The sequence below is a fragment of the Cricetulus griseus genome (genome assembly GCF_003668045.3).
Source record: "Cricetulus griseus strain 17A/GY chromosome 1 unlocalized genomic scaffold, alternate assembly CriGri-PICRH-1.0 chr1_1, whole genome shotgun sequence".
NCBI classification, from domain to species: Eukaryota; Metazoa; Chordata; class Mammalia; order Rodentia; family Cricetidae; genus Cricetulus; species Cricetulus griseus.
This window is the reverse complement of record NW_023276807.1, coordinates 67585043-67602292: the sequence shown is the minus strand read 5'-3', so window position 1 is coordinate 67602292 and position 17250 is coordinate 67585043. Positions and strand designations below refer to the sequence as shown.

The window sequence follows — 17250 nt, the reverse complement described above, 5'->3', positions numbered from 1 at the left end:
TCACTACCACTCAGACTGAGCATAGGAGAGCTCCTCTTGTGACTCCAGCTGCTCCCTAGAGCCCCAGCACTCTCCCTTGGCAGGTGACACATCCCTCCCTCCCACCATCCCTTACATCTGGTAATACTGAGGAAAGCCATCTCCAGTAAACTGCCTTGGGAAATATCTGCACAGTAGTGTCAGGTATAGCTCTGACTATACCTGACTATAACTCCAGGATGGAGTTAGCAGATCCTGCCTCCAAAGGTTTGGGGCCTTCCAGCTAAGGCTACTTACTGGGAAGGGAGAGTCCTCTTTCAGCTGTCATGCTTGCTGCAAGACAAGGGGCTCAGCGTTTATTTGCAGTTGATGGCAGCTGCCATTGATCAAGACCTGATGATCCAGCTTCAAGAACAGCCTGTCCCCAGGGGACATTTAGTGATGGCCTGCTAGGCTGTGCTGGGTCCACTGTGGGACATGAGCATGGGTGTTTTGGAAGGTCAGCCTGCTGAAGAGCCTGTTCACTGAACAGTGGGCATCCAGGGGACAGGGCCCTTTCCAGCCTAGCTGTAAAGTCCATTTCTAAAAAGCAAGGGGATCACCACAAGAAACCAAGCTCAGCAAGTGGGCTGCTTGCTCTAACCCATCTGACTCTCATGGGGCCCTGTCTATACAGGCACAGCCACACAGTCCCACCTATCCCTCATAGGGCCCTGTGTACATAAGCACAGCCACATAATCTTGGCTAGGAAAGTATCCTGGGAAGGTGGGAATGGGCCGTATCCTCCAGTCAGACCAGATCATACAGAGCCATACATGACAGTCACTATTCTAACTTTCAGTTGAATGACAACTAGGAAACTGACCTCTACTCAACAAAATATGCACTTCATATCTCGTATTCTTAACATCTCAAATAAAATAAATATTTTTTCCAATGTGTGCATATGTCTCAAAGAACAACTTGATTTTTTTTTTTTTTTCTTCGAGACAGGGTTTCTCTGTAGCTTTGGAGGCTATTCTGGAACTAGCTCTTGTAGACCAGGCTGGTCTCGAACTCACAGAGATCCGCCTGCCTCTGCCTCCCGAGTGCTGGGATTAAAGGTGTGTACCACCACCGCCCGGCTTTCTGGGGGTGGGTGGGGGGAGAACAACTTGAAAGAGTGTTTTCTGCTTCCACATATGGGTCCTCGGACCCGACTGAGATCATCAGGCCTGGTAGGCTCATGGCTGAGCCATCTCACTGGACCAATGGGCAAAAAAATTGTAGAACACTGATTTTTAAATGATTCTCTTTTAAAAGTTCACATTAAAAGTGTCATGATTTCAAGTATTTACAACAGGAACAAAGTGGTAGGAATTGGTGAAGTGTCTGCTGTGCTAGTAGCAGGGGTAGGTAGGAGGTGTGCACTCAGCCCTGGCTTAGTAGTGCAGCCCGGCAACTCTCCCGGAGCCTGGTGATGGTCGTCATGGACAATCTTCCTGGTTCTGAAAATATTTTCTGGAAGAGACACAGAGCATGGTTTTCCAAATCACCCCTCTTAACATATTTTCATTTTAATTGTCCCATACAAGGCCTTGGGGCAAGGACAGGCAGATCTCTGTTAATTAGAGGCCAGCCTAGTGTACAGAAGAGGTTCCGGCCAATCAGGGCTACATTTACATAGCAAGACCTTGTCTTTAAAAAAAAAAAAAAAAAAGCTGGGAGGTGGTAGCTCATATCTTTAATCCCAGCACTTGGGAGGCAAGATCAGAGTTTGAGGCCACCCTGGTGTATAGAGTTGAATTCCAGGACAGCTTGTGCTACACAGAGAAACCCTCTCTCAAAAAAAGTTGGCACCTAGCAGGCAGACCAACCTGCCAAGCCCTACAGCTTTAACAGTGAATTGGCCTGGGTAAGGATTCCATCTCCCAGAAGATACAGCAGTACAGTGTCTTGCACTAGAGGGGTTACCCCAAGACTGCCACAGGGCTGAATACACTTCACTTTTGGTTTCCAAGCAAAAACAATGACTACCACAATCCCAAGGTTCAGAGGTCAAACAACCAAGACCTCCAGACCTGGAGTATCACACTGGAGCTCAGGGTCTGACTCTGCTTACGAAGCAGGTGATGGATGGAGTGTCAAGGGAGGCCAGATGAATGGAGACCAGACAGTTTTCTGAGCATGCGTCACAGCACATCACATGAAAGCATGTCTGAGTTTGGTCACTTGGGACCCAAACATGGACTAACTGGAGGCACACAGCATAGGCCACACTTCCCTTCTCTCCATGAATGGAGCCCTGTACATCAGGCCTCTGAGGGCAGAACATGGAGGTGGAGGATGCACAGAAGTCAGCTAGTTCCTGTGAAAATAATCTCCAGGAACCAAGCCATCTTACCAGACCAAGCAATTCAGTTACGACTGCAAAAATGATAACTAGAGCTGCAAAATTTGATTTTTTTTTTTTAACTCAGGAAATTGGGACAGTGAAACAACTGTCAGAGAGTCCTTGTTCTCTGTGGGAACAGGAACTGGGCACAGTCACTACCTGCCTATGTACAGGGGGGAACAGTGTACCCCCAGACAGCCTCCAGCTGTTTCTTGGTTCACACTTACATACTTGAATACAGATTGAAATGTCTGTGAGAGCACGGATCCTCTGCAGCCTGTGAACTGCTGGTTCTGGGAAGCCTAGGGTCCATCTGCTTTTCTTAGTCCATGCAGCCACTGTGTTTAACTTTGGGATGAAGCCCCAACTCCAAGAAGCTTATGGATGAGCCCTCTCCACGACACACACAACTCCCTGGCTCAGCTGTGGGGTCATTTCCCAGGGTCCCTCTTGGGCCCCTCCACGGGTTCCTGTCCCTTTACCCATTTGGAACCTCCTACACTTCATCTGGACTACAAAAGTCAGAACCAACCCAGGTTTGTGTGCATAGGCACCACCTACTCTTGAAGTAGGTGATAATTTTTGTGTGTTTTGGGTTTTTTTTGCTTTGTTTTTTGGGTTTTGTTTTTTTTTTTTTTTTTTTTGGTTGTTTTTGTTTTTTTTTGTTTTTTTTTGTGACAGTTTTTCTGGGTAGCCCTGGCTGGCCTCTCACATAGATGCTCCTGCCCTGGACTCCTGAGTGCTGGGATTAAAGGAGTGTGTACCACCATGCCATGTTTTGGTTTTTGAGACAGGGTCTCTAGTCCTCGCTGTCCTAAAACTCAATATGTAGACCAGGCTGGCCTTGAACTCACACAGAGTTCAAGAGTGCTAGGAATAGAGGCATGAGTCCTGTCATGTGGTGTGTCATTCACCCCACACACACACATACATGCCTCCAAGGATGTTTCTTGGCAGCAAGGGGCTTCAAACCACAGCTTGCAGAATAGAACATGCAAGGCGCCTCTGCCACATCCTCTGACTTTAGTGCTGGGTGTGACTGCACACTTTTTTTTTTTTTTTTTTTTGACGGAGTTTCTCTGTAACTTTAGAGCCCATATTGGAACTCATTCTGTAGACCAGGCTGGCCTTGAACTCAGAGATCTGCCTGCCTCTGCCTCTCAAGTACTGGGATTAAAGATGTGTGTACCGCGACAGTGCACACTTTTAACTCCAGTGTTCAGGGGACAGAGGCAGCCTGATCTCTTAAGTTTGAGCCCAGTGTGGTCTACATAAGAAGGTCCTGGCCAGCCCTGAGTCAAACAAAAACTTAGACCCTCAGGTTCTACTTTGCATGGGTTCCTGCCAGGGTCCCTCAGCCTGGTCTCTGCTGGCCTCTCAGTCCTCCAGCCTAGGTCTTGCCCAGCATCCCCACCTTGTATTCAGCAGTTTCCAGTTGGTCCACACAGCCTGCACTCCCTTGCCTCACAAATAACTTTCTTAGGTGCCAAGGGGGTATATAGCCGATCAGGACAGGAAGGAATCTATGTCCTTCTGAAGGCTGGTGATCAACAGAGCCGGTGACTGAGCTGGCTGAGGACATGGAGGCCTCACTGACATGCCTGCCTGCCTCTCCACTGCCAACCAGTGTAAACCGGAACAGGCTCTCCAGGTGAACAGCAGTGGCCTCAGACATGAGGTCAGAGGGCCTTTTGCAGCCCCCTCTGCAGCCCTGGACTCCAGCCATAGATCAGGGAGGGAGAGTGGGAGCTGCTCACAGGGAGAGGGACTCAGAAACACCAGGATCCAAGTAGCCCAGAACTTACCTGCATAAACGTGTGACATTCAGTCACAAAGTCCCCTTTGGTGATCTGTTTGAACTTGTCACAGATGTCTGGAACACTTTTGGCTTCCAGTATAAATTCCTGGTGTTGCTTAATTAAGGTCAGAGCAACCCGGAAGATGATCTTGGAGCCTTCGTTGAACAAACAGTCCCAGATCCGTAGCACAGTCTGTAGAGACAGAAATACCCAGTCACTCCACAGCAGCCTACACAGCCAGCCAGAGGTTGATCAAGGTGCTCACCTCCACAGGCAGGATGTCCACAAACAGACAGATGAACCAGCGGGACACCAGCAGGGTCCACAGCACACCATGGCCATCCATCAGGGCTGCCACTGCTGGTAGCTTCATCCTCACCAGCTCTGCCAGGACCTCCTGATCGGTCTTCAGTCCCAGCATTGCTGGGCTATAGTAATCTGCCACATAGAGGGGACAGAGAAACTGAGACGTCAGTAGCATGGGGGGAGAGGCCCATGTTCCCAGCTACTTAGGAGACTAAAGTGAACGCCTGCTTGAGCTACAGAGATCCAAGGACAGCCCGGTAATTTCATGAGCCCCTGTTTCAAAATCAAAGATAAGAAGAGGGCAGCTCAGGGTGTAGCTCAGTGGCAGAGCATTTGCATAGCATGCACAAGGCCCCTGAGTTTTATCTCGAGCACGCACACACATGCGCGCGCACACACACACACACACACACACACACACACACACACACACACTTTTCATCACCGTGTCACCGTGAAAGAAAATGTTGACATAGATCCTCCATGGAGGAGCCTCGAGGACCCCAGCTTATACTAGCTAAGTCAGAAGAGACAGGTCCCGTGTGATTCTATGAAGTCCTCAGGACATCAGAGTCACGACACCGCTGAATGGTGAGGAGTGGGAGTCACAGGGAAATGGGACAGTTTCAAGTTCTCAGGGCTGAGATGTAGCTCAGCTAGCATAGTGCTTGTCTTATCTAGCATGCAAGAAGCCCTGAATTTGACCCAGTGCCACATAAAACTAGGTATGGTGGCACACACCTGAAATCCCAACACTTGGGACATGAAGCAATTGGTTACATAGTGAGTTTGAGACTAGCCTGGGCTACATGGTAGAGTCGGGGAAAGCAGAAGGAATGGGGAAGGAAATGTTAGGGTGGCAAATTTTATATTATGATAATCAAATTCACACTGACAAGTGCTTCCAACAGCATTGCATTTGAAGACACATGCCTTTCCAAATTATTTTTGGGTTTCCTACTCAATTTTTTTCTTTAAACTATAATTCTTTATTCACTGTGTGTGTGGGGGGGATCGGCGCATGGGGGTCATCACACGCATACATATGGAGATCAAAGAACAACTTTAAGGACTTAGTTCCCTCCGTCAAGCAATGTGGGTTCTGGGAATCAAACTTGGGTAGTCTAGGAGACAAGTGACTTTGCCCACTGAGCCATCTTATTGGCCTTCCTACTTAATTTTTTAACTTGTTAGGGAAATGTGTTGTTATAAGTTTTAATGTTTGGTTTACATCACAAAAGAAATCAATAAGCCTGTGATAAAATGGAAAACCATGGCACAATAATTACATGCCAACAGTGTCTTGTCCATGAAGTGGGTACATAGCAGTCCTTGTGGCATAGGATGAGCAGTCCACGGTCATTTAACATAAAGGCTGAAAATGAATCATTCCACTGACAGGGAGTTCCAGGGCAGCCTATCTCAAAAAAAGAAAATGGGAGAGGGGGAGGGAGGGAGGGAGGCAGGCAGGCAGGCAGGACGGACAGACAGACTCTCTTTTACCCACTTCCTTCGAATCTGCCTCCTGGAGCCTTTCTACCATTTGTTCTCTGCCTTGTTTCTGTTGTTAACTTATTTTGGGTGGTTTTGGTGATAGTGGTGGTGATAGGTTCTCACTCTCAACCCCATGGTGACCTACAATTTGAGACTCTCTTGCCTTGACCTCCTAAATGCACGGATTACAAGCTAGGATTACATACCTGGCCCTTCCTAACTGCTCATCCTGTTTAGCTGGGAGAGGCATGTGCAGAGACAACCAGGCCGTCCCCAGCTCTATCATCGGCTCAGCAGAGGGAAGAGTGCTGAGCAGGAGAAGCAGCAGGGGAAGATTTGCAAAGGAGCATTTTGTGACCTTGGCCCTGCTTGGAAGCTTAGACCAGCTTCCAAAAATAGAGATGTTAAACTCATGCCCCGAACCCCATGGCACTTAGAGGTTCTCCCAGGGGAGGATTACATTAACCCATTCGTCTCCCCACTTTCCTACCACTCTCCTGTGAAAGCCAGTGCAGTACCACCTCAGACCTTAGGTGTGACCACAGTGCACAGACGGCCAGAGCCATGCAATCCTGGCTCCAGGGAGTCCCTCTCCTATTCCAGGGGCATCTATGTCTTTGTTCATAGTCTCACACCCAGGCTCAGCCCCAGCATCCTGGCTGCCCCAAGAAAAGGTAGAGGCTGCCAAGTTCTGATGTCAAATCCAGGAAGAGCCACAGACAGTGGTGTGGTCTGAAGGTGAATTCTTTCTCACTTATACTTTTCATTCTGCATGGTTTCCATATGAAGATGTATGCATTCTGTGCCACACATGCCAAGACTCCACCTGTTTGCTCCCAATCACAGATAAAGGCCACGTCAAAAGCACTTAATCACAATTTCCAATATGCATGAAGCCCACACTGGCAGGCAGAGAGGCTCTGCTGGGAATGAGGGACCCATCACCTTTTGTTAGCAACCACCATGGAGACCAGCTTGGCCCTGCAAGCAGCCTAAACGAAAAGAGCTGGGCATCCTAGCACTTGGGAGGCAGAGGCAGGAGGATCTTTGTGAATTTGAGGCCTGCCTGATGTACAGAGTTCCAGGACACAGCCAAGAGAAACCCTGTCACAAAAAAGAAGAGCAGGAGGAAGGGGAAAGGAAGGAGAGAGAGAGAGAGAGAGAGAGAGAGAGAGAGAGAGAGAGAGAGAGAGAGAGAGAGAGAGAAATACTAGCTGAGCATTGTGGCACACTTTGCAATCCCAGCATTCAGGAGGCAGGACTGATGAGTTCAGGGTTAGCCTAGTCAATATACTGAGTTCCTGGCCAGCCAGAACCACAGGAGGGATGGGAAAGAAAGCTACACTGGTGGCAGTGGCAGGGGGTGGGGGTGAGGAGGAGAGGCAGAAAGAGTATGAATCATTCTTGATGGTGGCAAATGCTGTTTAGGGGGTGCAAAAACACCTGAAGACACAGACAGACAGACAGACAGACAGACAGACAGACAGACAGACAGACAGACAGACACACACACACACACACACACACACACACACACACACACACACACACACACACACACACACACAGCAGAAAGTCCAAGTCCAGGGCAGACCCACCAGACAGAACCCTTGGGCTTGGGTGATGTCAGAGTCTATAGAAAGAAAGTGATGGCCTGGCCCACTGTGCTGGCACACCTCACTGTAGACAGGCTGGGGGTGCCTGCCTACAGATAAAATGTTTGGGGAAAGCTGTGTACAGAGACAGAAGACAATGAAGAATGCTGAGCCTTGGGCCCAGAGCAATCACACTGTATGAGCCTATAAAACAGTATCTTACCCTGCACACCCAAGCCTTGCAGGTAGATCTCCATAGCTGTCTGTCATCAGTGAGGGCACCAGGTCCAGAGGTCCAGCCTTGGAGACCAGTGCCTTTCCCTTGCTGTAACCTGGGGTTACCCCTCTAGCTCTGTGCTCAGACCACAGACCCTCACCCCAGCTCTACATACCAGGACACAGCCACATCCCTAGTTAAACGACATGCTGAGGAGTCAAAAGGTCCGGACTCCTTCATATTGTCCTGAACACTAGGCATATAGCACAAGCAGCTGCACACAAGACAGAGGGGCCCCAGCCTACAGAATGTCACCTGTGTGTCTAGTCCAAATCCTACTTAGGCTGTCACAGTGCCTGCACTGAGTCTCCTTGATCTCAAGGGTGAATGAAACAAGGCATTCTGGGAGAGGCCATCTTCCCTAGCCTGTCTCACAGTACACTGCCAAAACGTCTGTCTTACCAGTTAGCTATTCCTACTGGTGCCTAGCTCCCACATTGTCGCCCGCATGTGCACCCAGGAAAAAACAGCCCACCAAGGTTCAGTGTCCAGGAGTCCACGTCTTGGGGTGCACCCTGCAGCTTGAAGTGGTACTGCATTCTCTTCTACACTTCCTCAGGCTGTCCTTTTACTCTTGACCCTCCTGTCATAGTCTCCCAAATGCTAGGGTTACAGTGTGTGCCACCATACCCAGAATACACTGCTCTTTTTAACAGATGAGAGGAGCTTTTGTGGGTCTGAAGGTCCATATCTTCCTTTTATTCCCCAGTGAGAGAACTTGGGAAAGTGACTGGTGATCATGAGCAATAAAAGCAAACAGACTTTAAAAGACATCACACTGGGAAGCTGGGCATGGAGTGCATGCAGCCCCTGCACTGGGAAGCTGGGCATGGAATACTAACTGTGTCACCAGTAAGGACCACACACTCTCTCCACACTAGGAGCAACCTCACTCATGGCATCTTTAACCATAACTACTGGCATGGTTTTTTTTTCCCCCTTGAGACGGGGTCTCACTGTGTTGCATTGGATGAACTGGAACTTGCTATATAGACCAGGCTGAACACAAACTCAAACTCACAGAACTTGCCTCTGCCTCCTGAATGATGAGATTAAAGGCTTCTGCCTCCATGCCCAGGCCTCCCCTGTCTTAAGTAGGGTTTCTATTGCTGTAATGAAACACCATGACCAAAAGCAAGGTGGGGAGAGAAGGGTATATTTGGCTTACACTTCCATATCACTGTCCATTATAAAGGGAAGTCAGGGCAGGAACTCAAACAGGGCAGGAACCTGGAGGCAGGAGCTGATGTAGAGGCCATGGAGGAGTGCTGTTTACCAGCTTGCTCCCCATGGCTTGCTCATCCTGCTTTCTTATAGAACCCAGGGATGGCCCCACCCACGGTGAGCTAGGCCCGATCCATCAATAATTAGCCAGGAAAATGTACCACATGCTTGCCTACAGGCTGGTCTTGTGGGGGTAGTTTCTCTGTTGAGGCTCCCTCTTCCCAAATGACTCTAGCTTGTGTCAAGTTGATCCTAAACTAGCCAGCTCACATCCCTTCCTCTACGCCTCATGAACTAACAGGAGTAGCAGGTAGGTGTGCTTGCTTCTCTCTGGTGGGTCCATCCACCAGCATGGCCCTACCACATACCTTAGCAAGGACACACCCTGTAGTTGTACCTCAGAAGCCAGGCTCAGAAAAGACAGCAGTAGATGGGCCTTGAGCTGACACATTCCTTAGGCCTCCAGTCTCCTTGTCTGTGAAATGAGCTTGACCAAAATGAACACAAAACTTTGGCTCAAGTGAGGATAGGTCTGGAGTTTAGCAGGAACTAGGAAAACAGCCCAGGCCCAAGGCCACACACCCTCTTGTGTTCTAAACACCCTTCTGAGAGAGCAGACATGGGGCTGGACAGGCAGGAAATCCTCTTTGTCCCAAGTCATCTCCCTCAGGACAGCACTGGCTCTTCCCAGTGACCCTCACCGAAGCCCATGATCTACACTGGCTTTACTACAACTGGTGGCTATTCTTCTCTATTAATGACTAGAAGGAAGACAGATTTGAAAAGGACTTCCAACTTACAAAGCAGCAACACTTGTCAACCATGCTCTGGGTTCTCACAAACTGTGTGGCTCATGTGTGATCAACTCAACTACAGAAAGGCCACACACACAAGGAACCAGGAGGACACATGGCCAAAGGCAAGCCAACACCCTCAGCAGAGACCACAGACACCCAATTCTTAACTTCAGCTTCCAAAAACTATGTTTTCACTACATTTTTTCCTTTTCCTTTTCTTTTTCCAGTGTTGGGGATTAAACCTAAGACCTTCCTTCACAAAAGCCAGAAAGTGCTCTATCCCTGAGTTACACCCCAGCCATTTCATTCCATCCTGACTGACCAGCCAGACTTTTTTCAAAGAAGCAGGGTAGGGTGGGGTGGGGCTGGGTGAGGCAAAGAGCACTTTAAACCTACCAGGCAGTATTCTTCCAACCAGAGCATCCAAGAGCCAAAAAGATTCCTCTTCGTTCTTGGTGATAAGGATCAGATATCCTGCTATGAAATTCATTCCCTGAAATCAGGATGGAAAACAAACTTGACCCTGAGTTCTAGAGAGAGTACAGTGTTTCAGCTCACCACAGGTTCCCATTCTTCTGCCCTTCCTGGGAACTTGAGACATTTTAGTGCAGCAGTTCCCCACCTTTCCTAATGTCGCAATCCTTTAATACACACCCTCATGTTCTGGTGATCCCCAGCCATAAAGTTATTTTCATTGCTACTTCAAAACTGTAATTTTGCTACTGTTATGAACTATAACTATCTGATAGGTAAGGTAACTGATATGTGATCCCCAAAAGGGTTGAGACCCACAGCTTGAGAACTGCTGCTCTAGGCCCCACCTTTGCACAGCACAGTAGAGCCTCAAGGCTAGTAGTCTGTACTCTTCAGCCATTCAACATGAAAGAGGGATTTCAAGCCCAGCGTTAGTGGCGCACGCCTTTAATCCCAGCACTCGGCAGGTGGATCTCTGTGAGTTCGAGGCCAGCCTGGTCTCCAGAGCGAGTGCCAGAATAGGCTCCAAAGCTACACAGAGAAACCCTGCCTCGAAAAACCAAAAAAAGAAAGAGGGATTTCAGCCTGAAGAACACCAACTGCCTCTCAGGATATAAAACCAAAGGCTTTCTCCTCCTACTGCTGGCCTATGGCACAATCAGTGGTAACTGAAGGGACCAGCTCCCCATTTCGGCAGCCATAACAGCCGGACATATGCTTGTCTGACCTTGCCTTGGTCACTAGAGGTTAGGTGCCTGCCTCGTGGCAAGGAACCAATCAGAAGTTAGCTGGTGGTGGTATGCTTTACGGCTCTGGGTGTGCTTTATGGACAAGCGCACAGCAATGATGCATAGAACATAGCAACCAATCTGGGAGGGCCGATGGGCCATAACAACCAGTTGACCAATCAACACAGGGCAAACCCTCCAAGCCTGGAGGCACACCAATCCTGAACCTGTGCGTACCCACCTTACGCTGCCCTATAAGATCTCTATGCAGCGCTTCAAACTGTCTTTTTGTAGCCATCCGCCTTGGTGGATGGATGAAAGACCCGAGCTAACATGGGGTTAGATCGTTAAACAATAATAAAGCCTCATGCAGTTTGCATCAAGCTTTCGACTCAGCCTGGTGATTGGGGTGGCCTTGGTCCTGAGCTAAGATCCTGGAAGCCTGAGCTTTCCGGAGGTCTAACAGTAACCAGCCTGATGTTACATCTGACCAGCACAGAGTTGAGGAAGAGGGGAACCTGCTAGTGACTGTGTTTGTAATAGCAACAAAAATCATCCAGGCCTAGTGACAAGGTCTATAAGCCCAGTCAGTGTCTTAGGAAGCTGAGGTAGGGGACCACAAGTTCAAGGCCAGCCTAGGCAACTGACGGAGACTCTGACTCAAAATAAAAAGTGAAAAGAGGCTGTGGGATAGCTCAAGGTTAAGGCACTCACTTCTCATGTCCAACCCTCAGTCCCCCCAAAAGACAAACAATAAAAACTAGTGTGGACCACGGTCCTGACTGAAGGACTGGAGCAGTGAGATGATGATCCCCAAAGGACAAATGCTGCCAGAATGCAAGAACTGGCTGGAAGCCAGGGAGAGGCCATGGTCCTTGAAGTTTATGATGGGGACTAGGAATGTGTGCTCCTGTCACTTCTGGGAGAATAAAGCCTTGCACGGCTTCTGTCTTCCTCCCTTTTGTTCCATCTATACTTCTAAAATAAACATGCATTCCTTTAGAAACAAGGGAAGAGATCCAGTTTCCCATGGCCCAACAGGATAGGCTCAAGTAACGTGAAATGGGCACCGCAGGTTCAGTCTATACAAAGATACATTTACCAGGAGCTGATGCCCACTGCTGGGCACACAGCCTCCAATACCTCTGTTCTGTACTCTGCTCAGAACATCCCCGAGAATCAGACTCCACACACAAGTAAGATGCACAGGGGCTAGGGGGATGGCCCTGGTAAAGTGTTTGCAACACACCTGAATTCAGGTCCCCAGTGCCCATGTGAAAAGGCAGGCACAGTAACATGTGCTGATGATCTCAGTACTGGGGAGGTGGAGACGAACAGATTGCCCTAGAACTTGCTGGCCAGCCAGTCTGCCCAAGTTAGCAAGCACCGGGTTCAGTGAGCTCAGAGGGCCATAAGACACTTGATGTCAACCTCTGCCTCCCACATGCAGATGCATGCACAAACATGACAGGCTATGTCTTGCCCACAAAGGCTAAATGAAGCTCAGTGACAGAGAACTTTTCAGTCTTGCAAAAGATTCAATGTCCAGCACCAAAAAAAAAAAAAAAAAAAAAAAAAAAAAAAAAAAAAAAAAAAAAAAAAAAAAAAAAACAGAAAATAAGGAAAATGGAAATCCAAGGTACCATGACAGCAGAGGCCAGTAACAGCTTTATGTTCCTGTGTTCCTGGGCCATAGAGTGAAAGCGACTGGGAAGATACCAGCATGGGAATGATGCTCACACGGAAGCACCTGTATGAAGTCAGCACAGCTTCATCCAAAGAGAGTGCAAAGCCATCTGCAAGCACTTTATGAATCCCCATGTCATGGGTGGGGCTATGTACCTGTGGTGGTTTGAAAGAAAATGGCCCCAATTGAGAGTGGCACAATTAGGAGGTGTGGCTTTGTTGGAGTGAGTGTGTCACTATGGGGGCAGACTTTCAGGTCTCTTATGCTTAGGCTTTGCTCAGTGTCAGAATTCATTTCCTGTTGCCTGTGGATCAAGATGTAGATCTCTCAGCTCCTTCTCTAGCACCATGTCTGCCTGCCAGACACCATGCCCCACCATGAGGATAATGGAGTCTGAAACGGTAAGCCAGCCCCAATTCAATGTTTTCTTTATAAAGATTGCTGTACATGCCAGGCGTTGGTGGCACACACCTTTAATCCCAGCACTTGGGAGGCAGAGAGAGGCAGGTGGATCTCTGTGAGTTCGAGGCCAGCCTGGTCTACAGAGTGAGTTCCAGGACAACCTCCAAAGCAATACAGAGAAACCCTGTCTCAAAAAAGCCAAAGAAACAAACAAAAAAGATTGCTGTAGCCATGGTGTCTCTTCACAGAAACAGAAATCCTAAGACAGTTCCCAAAACCAGAAGTCTTCTGTCTCACCATAGGGCTTCACTTGGAGACAGGTGTGTACAGATGTTACTAATTAAAATGAGGTCCCTTTGGAATACGGACCTCCAGTTAGATGGTGTGTGTCCTTAGAAAAAGGGAAAACCAGCCAGGCATTGGTGGCACACACATTTAGTCCCAGCACTAGGGAGGCAGAGGCAGGCGGATCTCTGTAAGCTCAAGACCAGCCTGGTCTACAAGAGCTAGTTCCAGGACCGAGAAACCCTGTCTTGAAAAACCAAAAAAGAAGAAGAGGAGGAGGAGGAAGAGGAGGAGGAGGAGGAGGAGGAGGAGGAGGAGGAGGAGGAGAAGGAAAGAAAAAGGGAAAACCTAGACAATGCCAAGAAGCAGGGCAGAAGTGGAGACAACAATCCCAGGGTGGGGCCTGGACAGGAAGTAGGAAACATCTCCTTAACAGCTGCAGAGGAGGTGGCCCTGTCTGTCACACCTAGGTCTCATATTTTCAGAATCATCTTGGTTTAGCCACTCAGTTTGCAAGTCCCAGCACAGTCCCAAATACAATCAGGAAACTGTTCCCTGAGTGGCAACTCAAACAAGACCAAAATCTGCAGATGGGATCAATTACACCAGGCTTCCAGAAGCACCTTGGAGACTGGCACTGCAGCCCAGGGTCCGCCACACCCTCAGAAAGTCTGCTGCACAGCCCACCTCAGGCCCAAGCCTCCTTTCCATTCTGTGCTGTTCAGTGTCATTCCCACTGTCCCCATCTTCCACCCTCACCTATTCACTATGTCATCCAACAGGTGTCCCCTGCTTTCCCAGCTGGGACATACACAAGCTAGGTCTACTGTGAGGGAGGCATCCTGACCCAGAGCTCATGAGCCAGGAATAAAGCTTGTACCTGCAAAATGTCACTGCCATGAACCTGTGGGTTGTCAAATGACTCCCACACACACATGCCAGCTCTAGGGCTCTGGGGGCTCACCTGGCAGTACCCCACACCTTGGTTGTGTAGCCCATATGCCAGCAGAACGTTGTACAGGGTCTTCTGAAGACAAGGCTCCGCCGTCTTCCGGAACCTCACGTTGTCAGGGAATGTCCGGTTCAGGTCTACACAGAAATGCACCAGCGTCACCATCAACCCCCTGCATCTGCCAAGGTGGCCAGACTCTGTCTCAGATTTCAGGAACAGCACTACCCTGGCTGTACCTGAGTCAACTCAGGCACCTAGCCACCACCTCAGGCACACTGCACACCTGATCTTAGCACCAGGAAGAAGAGTAGTGATGGGTCCTAGTGTTATTTCAGAATCGGGAATGGCAGGTAGCTTCCTGGAGCTATGGTCTCCTCTGGACACTCCCAGTTACCCTGTCAGTATGGGAGAAAAGCTTCCAGATTCAAAGATCAAATATATAAGACTAGGGCTGGGCATGGAGCATACCCCTCTCTAATCCATTAATCCCAGGACTCTGGAAAAAGGAACAGTTGGGGTTTCTATGAGTTCAAGGACAATCTGCTCTACATAGGGGAATTGCAGGTCAGCCAGGGCTACATAATGAAATCCTGTCTAAACAAACAACAGAAGGCTAGCCTTGGTGGCTCATACCTGTAACCACAACACCCAAGAGGCCAAGACAGGATGACTGTAGAGTTTAGGGCTAGCCTGAGCTACAGAGTAAGCTACAGTTTCAAAAGAACCGAAACAAAAAAGGCCAGAAACATAGGAAAGAGAACAGGCCAAGACTCCCTTCAGAGATAAAGTGATACCAGGAATTAAGTAAACGCATGCTCCCGGGCTTTGTGCAGAAGCTTCTCTGCCCCACCCCTTCCTGCTCTCACAGCCCTTCACCCTCCATAACCTCCTAGACCCAAAACATCTCCCCTGGAACTGTAAACATTCCATGACACAGATGGTCACAGGAACAGCAGCCTCTCAATACTTCAGACTTGCCATGCAAAATGTGTTCACCCTATACCGTACCCTTGACTGTGACATTGTCCCCCCATGTCAGGGTCTTTCTATGACACAGGGAAAGGAGAGTGTGACAAGGCTTGTGGCCCTATTTGTGTAGCACCCAAGTGGTTCTGTGGACATGGAAAGTCCACCATGTGGTCCTCTATGATGGTTTATCCAGACATACAAAAGTAAATGGGCAGGCTGGGCATTGGTGGCACACGCCTTTAATCCCAGCACTCAGGAGGCAGAGGCAGGCAGATCTCTATGAGTTCGAGGCTAGCCTGGTCTACAGAGCAAGTTCCAGGACAGCCTCCAAAACAATACAGAGAAACCCTGACTCAAAAAACCAGAAGAAGAAGAAGAAGAAGAAGAAGAAGAAGAAGAAGAAGAAGAAGAAGAAGAAGAAGAAGAAGAAGAAATGGTGCCTAGCTGGGCGGTGGTGGCGTACACCTTTAGGCCCAGCACTCGGGAGGCAGAGGCAGGTGGATCTCTGTGAATTCGAGACCAGCCTGGTCTACAAGACCGAGTTCCAGGATAGGCTCCAAGGCTACGGAGACACCATGTCTCGAAAAATAAACAAACAAAAAAAAGTAAACGGGCTGGGATGTGGCTCAGTGCTTGCCCACATATAGAAAGCCCTGGGTTTGATCCTTAGCACCGCATGAACCAGGCGTGGTAGCATAAACCTGTAATCACAGCACTCAGAATGTAGAGACAGGTCATCAGTGGGTACATATGGAGTTCCAGGCCAGTCTGGAATATGATCCTGTCTAAAATACAAAGGTACTTGTCACCAAGCTTGATGGCCTGAGTTTTACTCTTGGTACCCACATGATGGAAGGAGAACCAATTCCCACAAGTTGTTCCTTAATCTCAGTCCTCTAACCTCCATATATCCATGTGAGCACACATACACACAAAATAAATAAAAGTAATTAAAAAAATGAAAAGCAAGCCAGGCTGCACATCTTTAGTCCTAGCACTTGGGATGTAGAGACACGAAGATTATGAATTGAGGCCAGCCTGGTCTACATGGTAAGTTTTAGGCCAGCCCAGTACTACATAGTGAGGCCCTGTCTCAAAAATAAATAATTCAAAAATGGCCACATGATAGAGCTTACTCATGTCCCACAGGATCTCCAGTAAGAGGCAAAAGTGGAATGACATGTGCCAGAGCTGGGAGGGAGGAGGAGCTGTGGGATAACCCTTTGTGCACTGTGAAGATGTGTCTCTGCCAAGGTGCCTTCTAATTGGCTTCATAAGAGCTGAATGGCCAATAGCTAGGCAGGAGAGGATAGGTGGGATTTCTGGAGAGAGAGAGGAACTGGGAGAGCAATCTGAGAGGTGAGGGATTCGCCAGCCAGATAGGGAGGAAGTGGGATGCATGGATACTGAGCAAAGGTAATGAGCCACATGGCAGATCATAGATTAATATAAACAGGTTAACTTAAATTATAAGAGTTAGTTGGGGACAAGCATAAGCTAAGGCCAAGCTTTTGTAATTAATAAGAAGTCTCCTCTTATTATTTGGGAGCTGGTAGACCAAAGAAAGTCAGACATTAGTGTTTACATGGGATAGTTTCCAAGGGGAAAATAAAAAGTGAACTATGATATGCATATTTTCCTACAATAATTTTTTTCTAACAACACACTAAACAGAACCTTTAAAGTCATTGTCCAAACAAATAGTGATAGTCTATTGTATATAGGATACACGAGGCTACCTGAGGACTTGGGCTTCCATTTCAGTGCTACTGGCTCTACCAAGAATCCTGGGACAGAGCTTCCATTCTGAGATCTCTGGCTGGGTTCCACATCTCCCACAGACTGTCTCAGCCCCACAGACTGTCTCAGCCCCCCACAGACTGTCTACGCCCCCCCCCCCCACCACC

The 17250-nt window shown here is 48.6% G+C and overlaps 1 protein-coding gene across 2 annotated transcripts in view; it reads right to left on the bottom strand.

Annotated features, from left to right (window-relative positions):
- Positions 1-1312: 1312 nt before the first annotated feature.
- Grtp1 (growth hormone regulated TBC protein 1) overlaps positions 1313-17250 on the bottom strand; it is a 22493-nt gene continuing 6555 nt past the window's right edge. The window contains exons 4-9 of one of the 2 annotated variants that reach the window (XM_035452861.1): positions 14356-14511; positions 14250-14275; positions 10243-10339; positions 4419-4591; positions 4160-4345; positions 1313-1480 (exon numbers count right to left, since the gene is read on the bottom strand). In XM_035452861.1, the coding sequence (XP_035308752.1) occupies positions 1391-1480; positions 4160-4345; positions 4419-4591; positions 10243-10339; positions 14250-14275; positions 14356-14511 (728 nt within the window). In that variant the 3' untranslated portion in view covers positions 1313-1390. The remainder of the gene's footprint in view (positions 1481-4159; positions 4346-4418; positions 4592-10242; positions 10340-14249; positions 14276-14355; positions 14512-17250) is intronic. The other variant, XM_027387820.2, reaches the window with a different exon arrangement.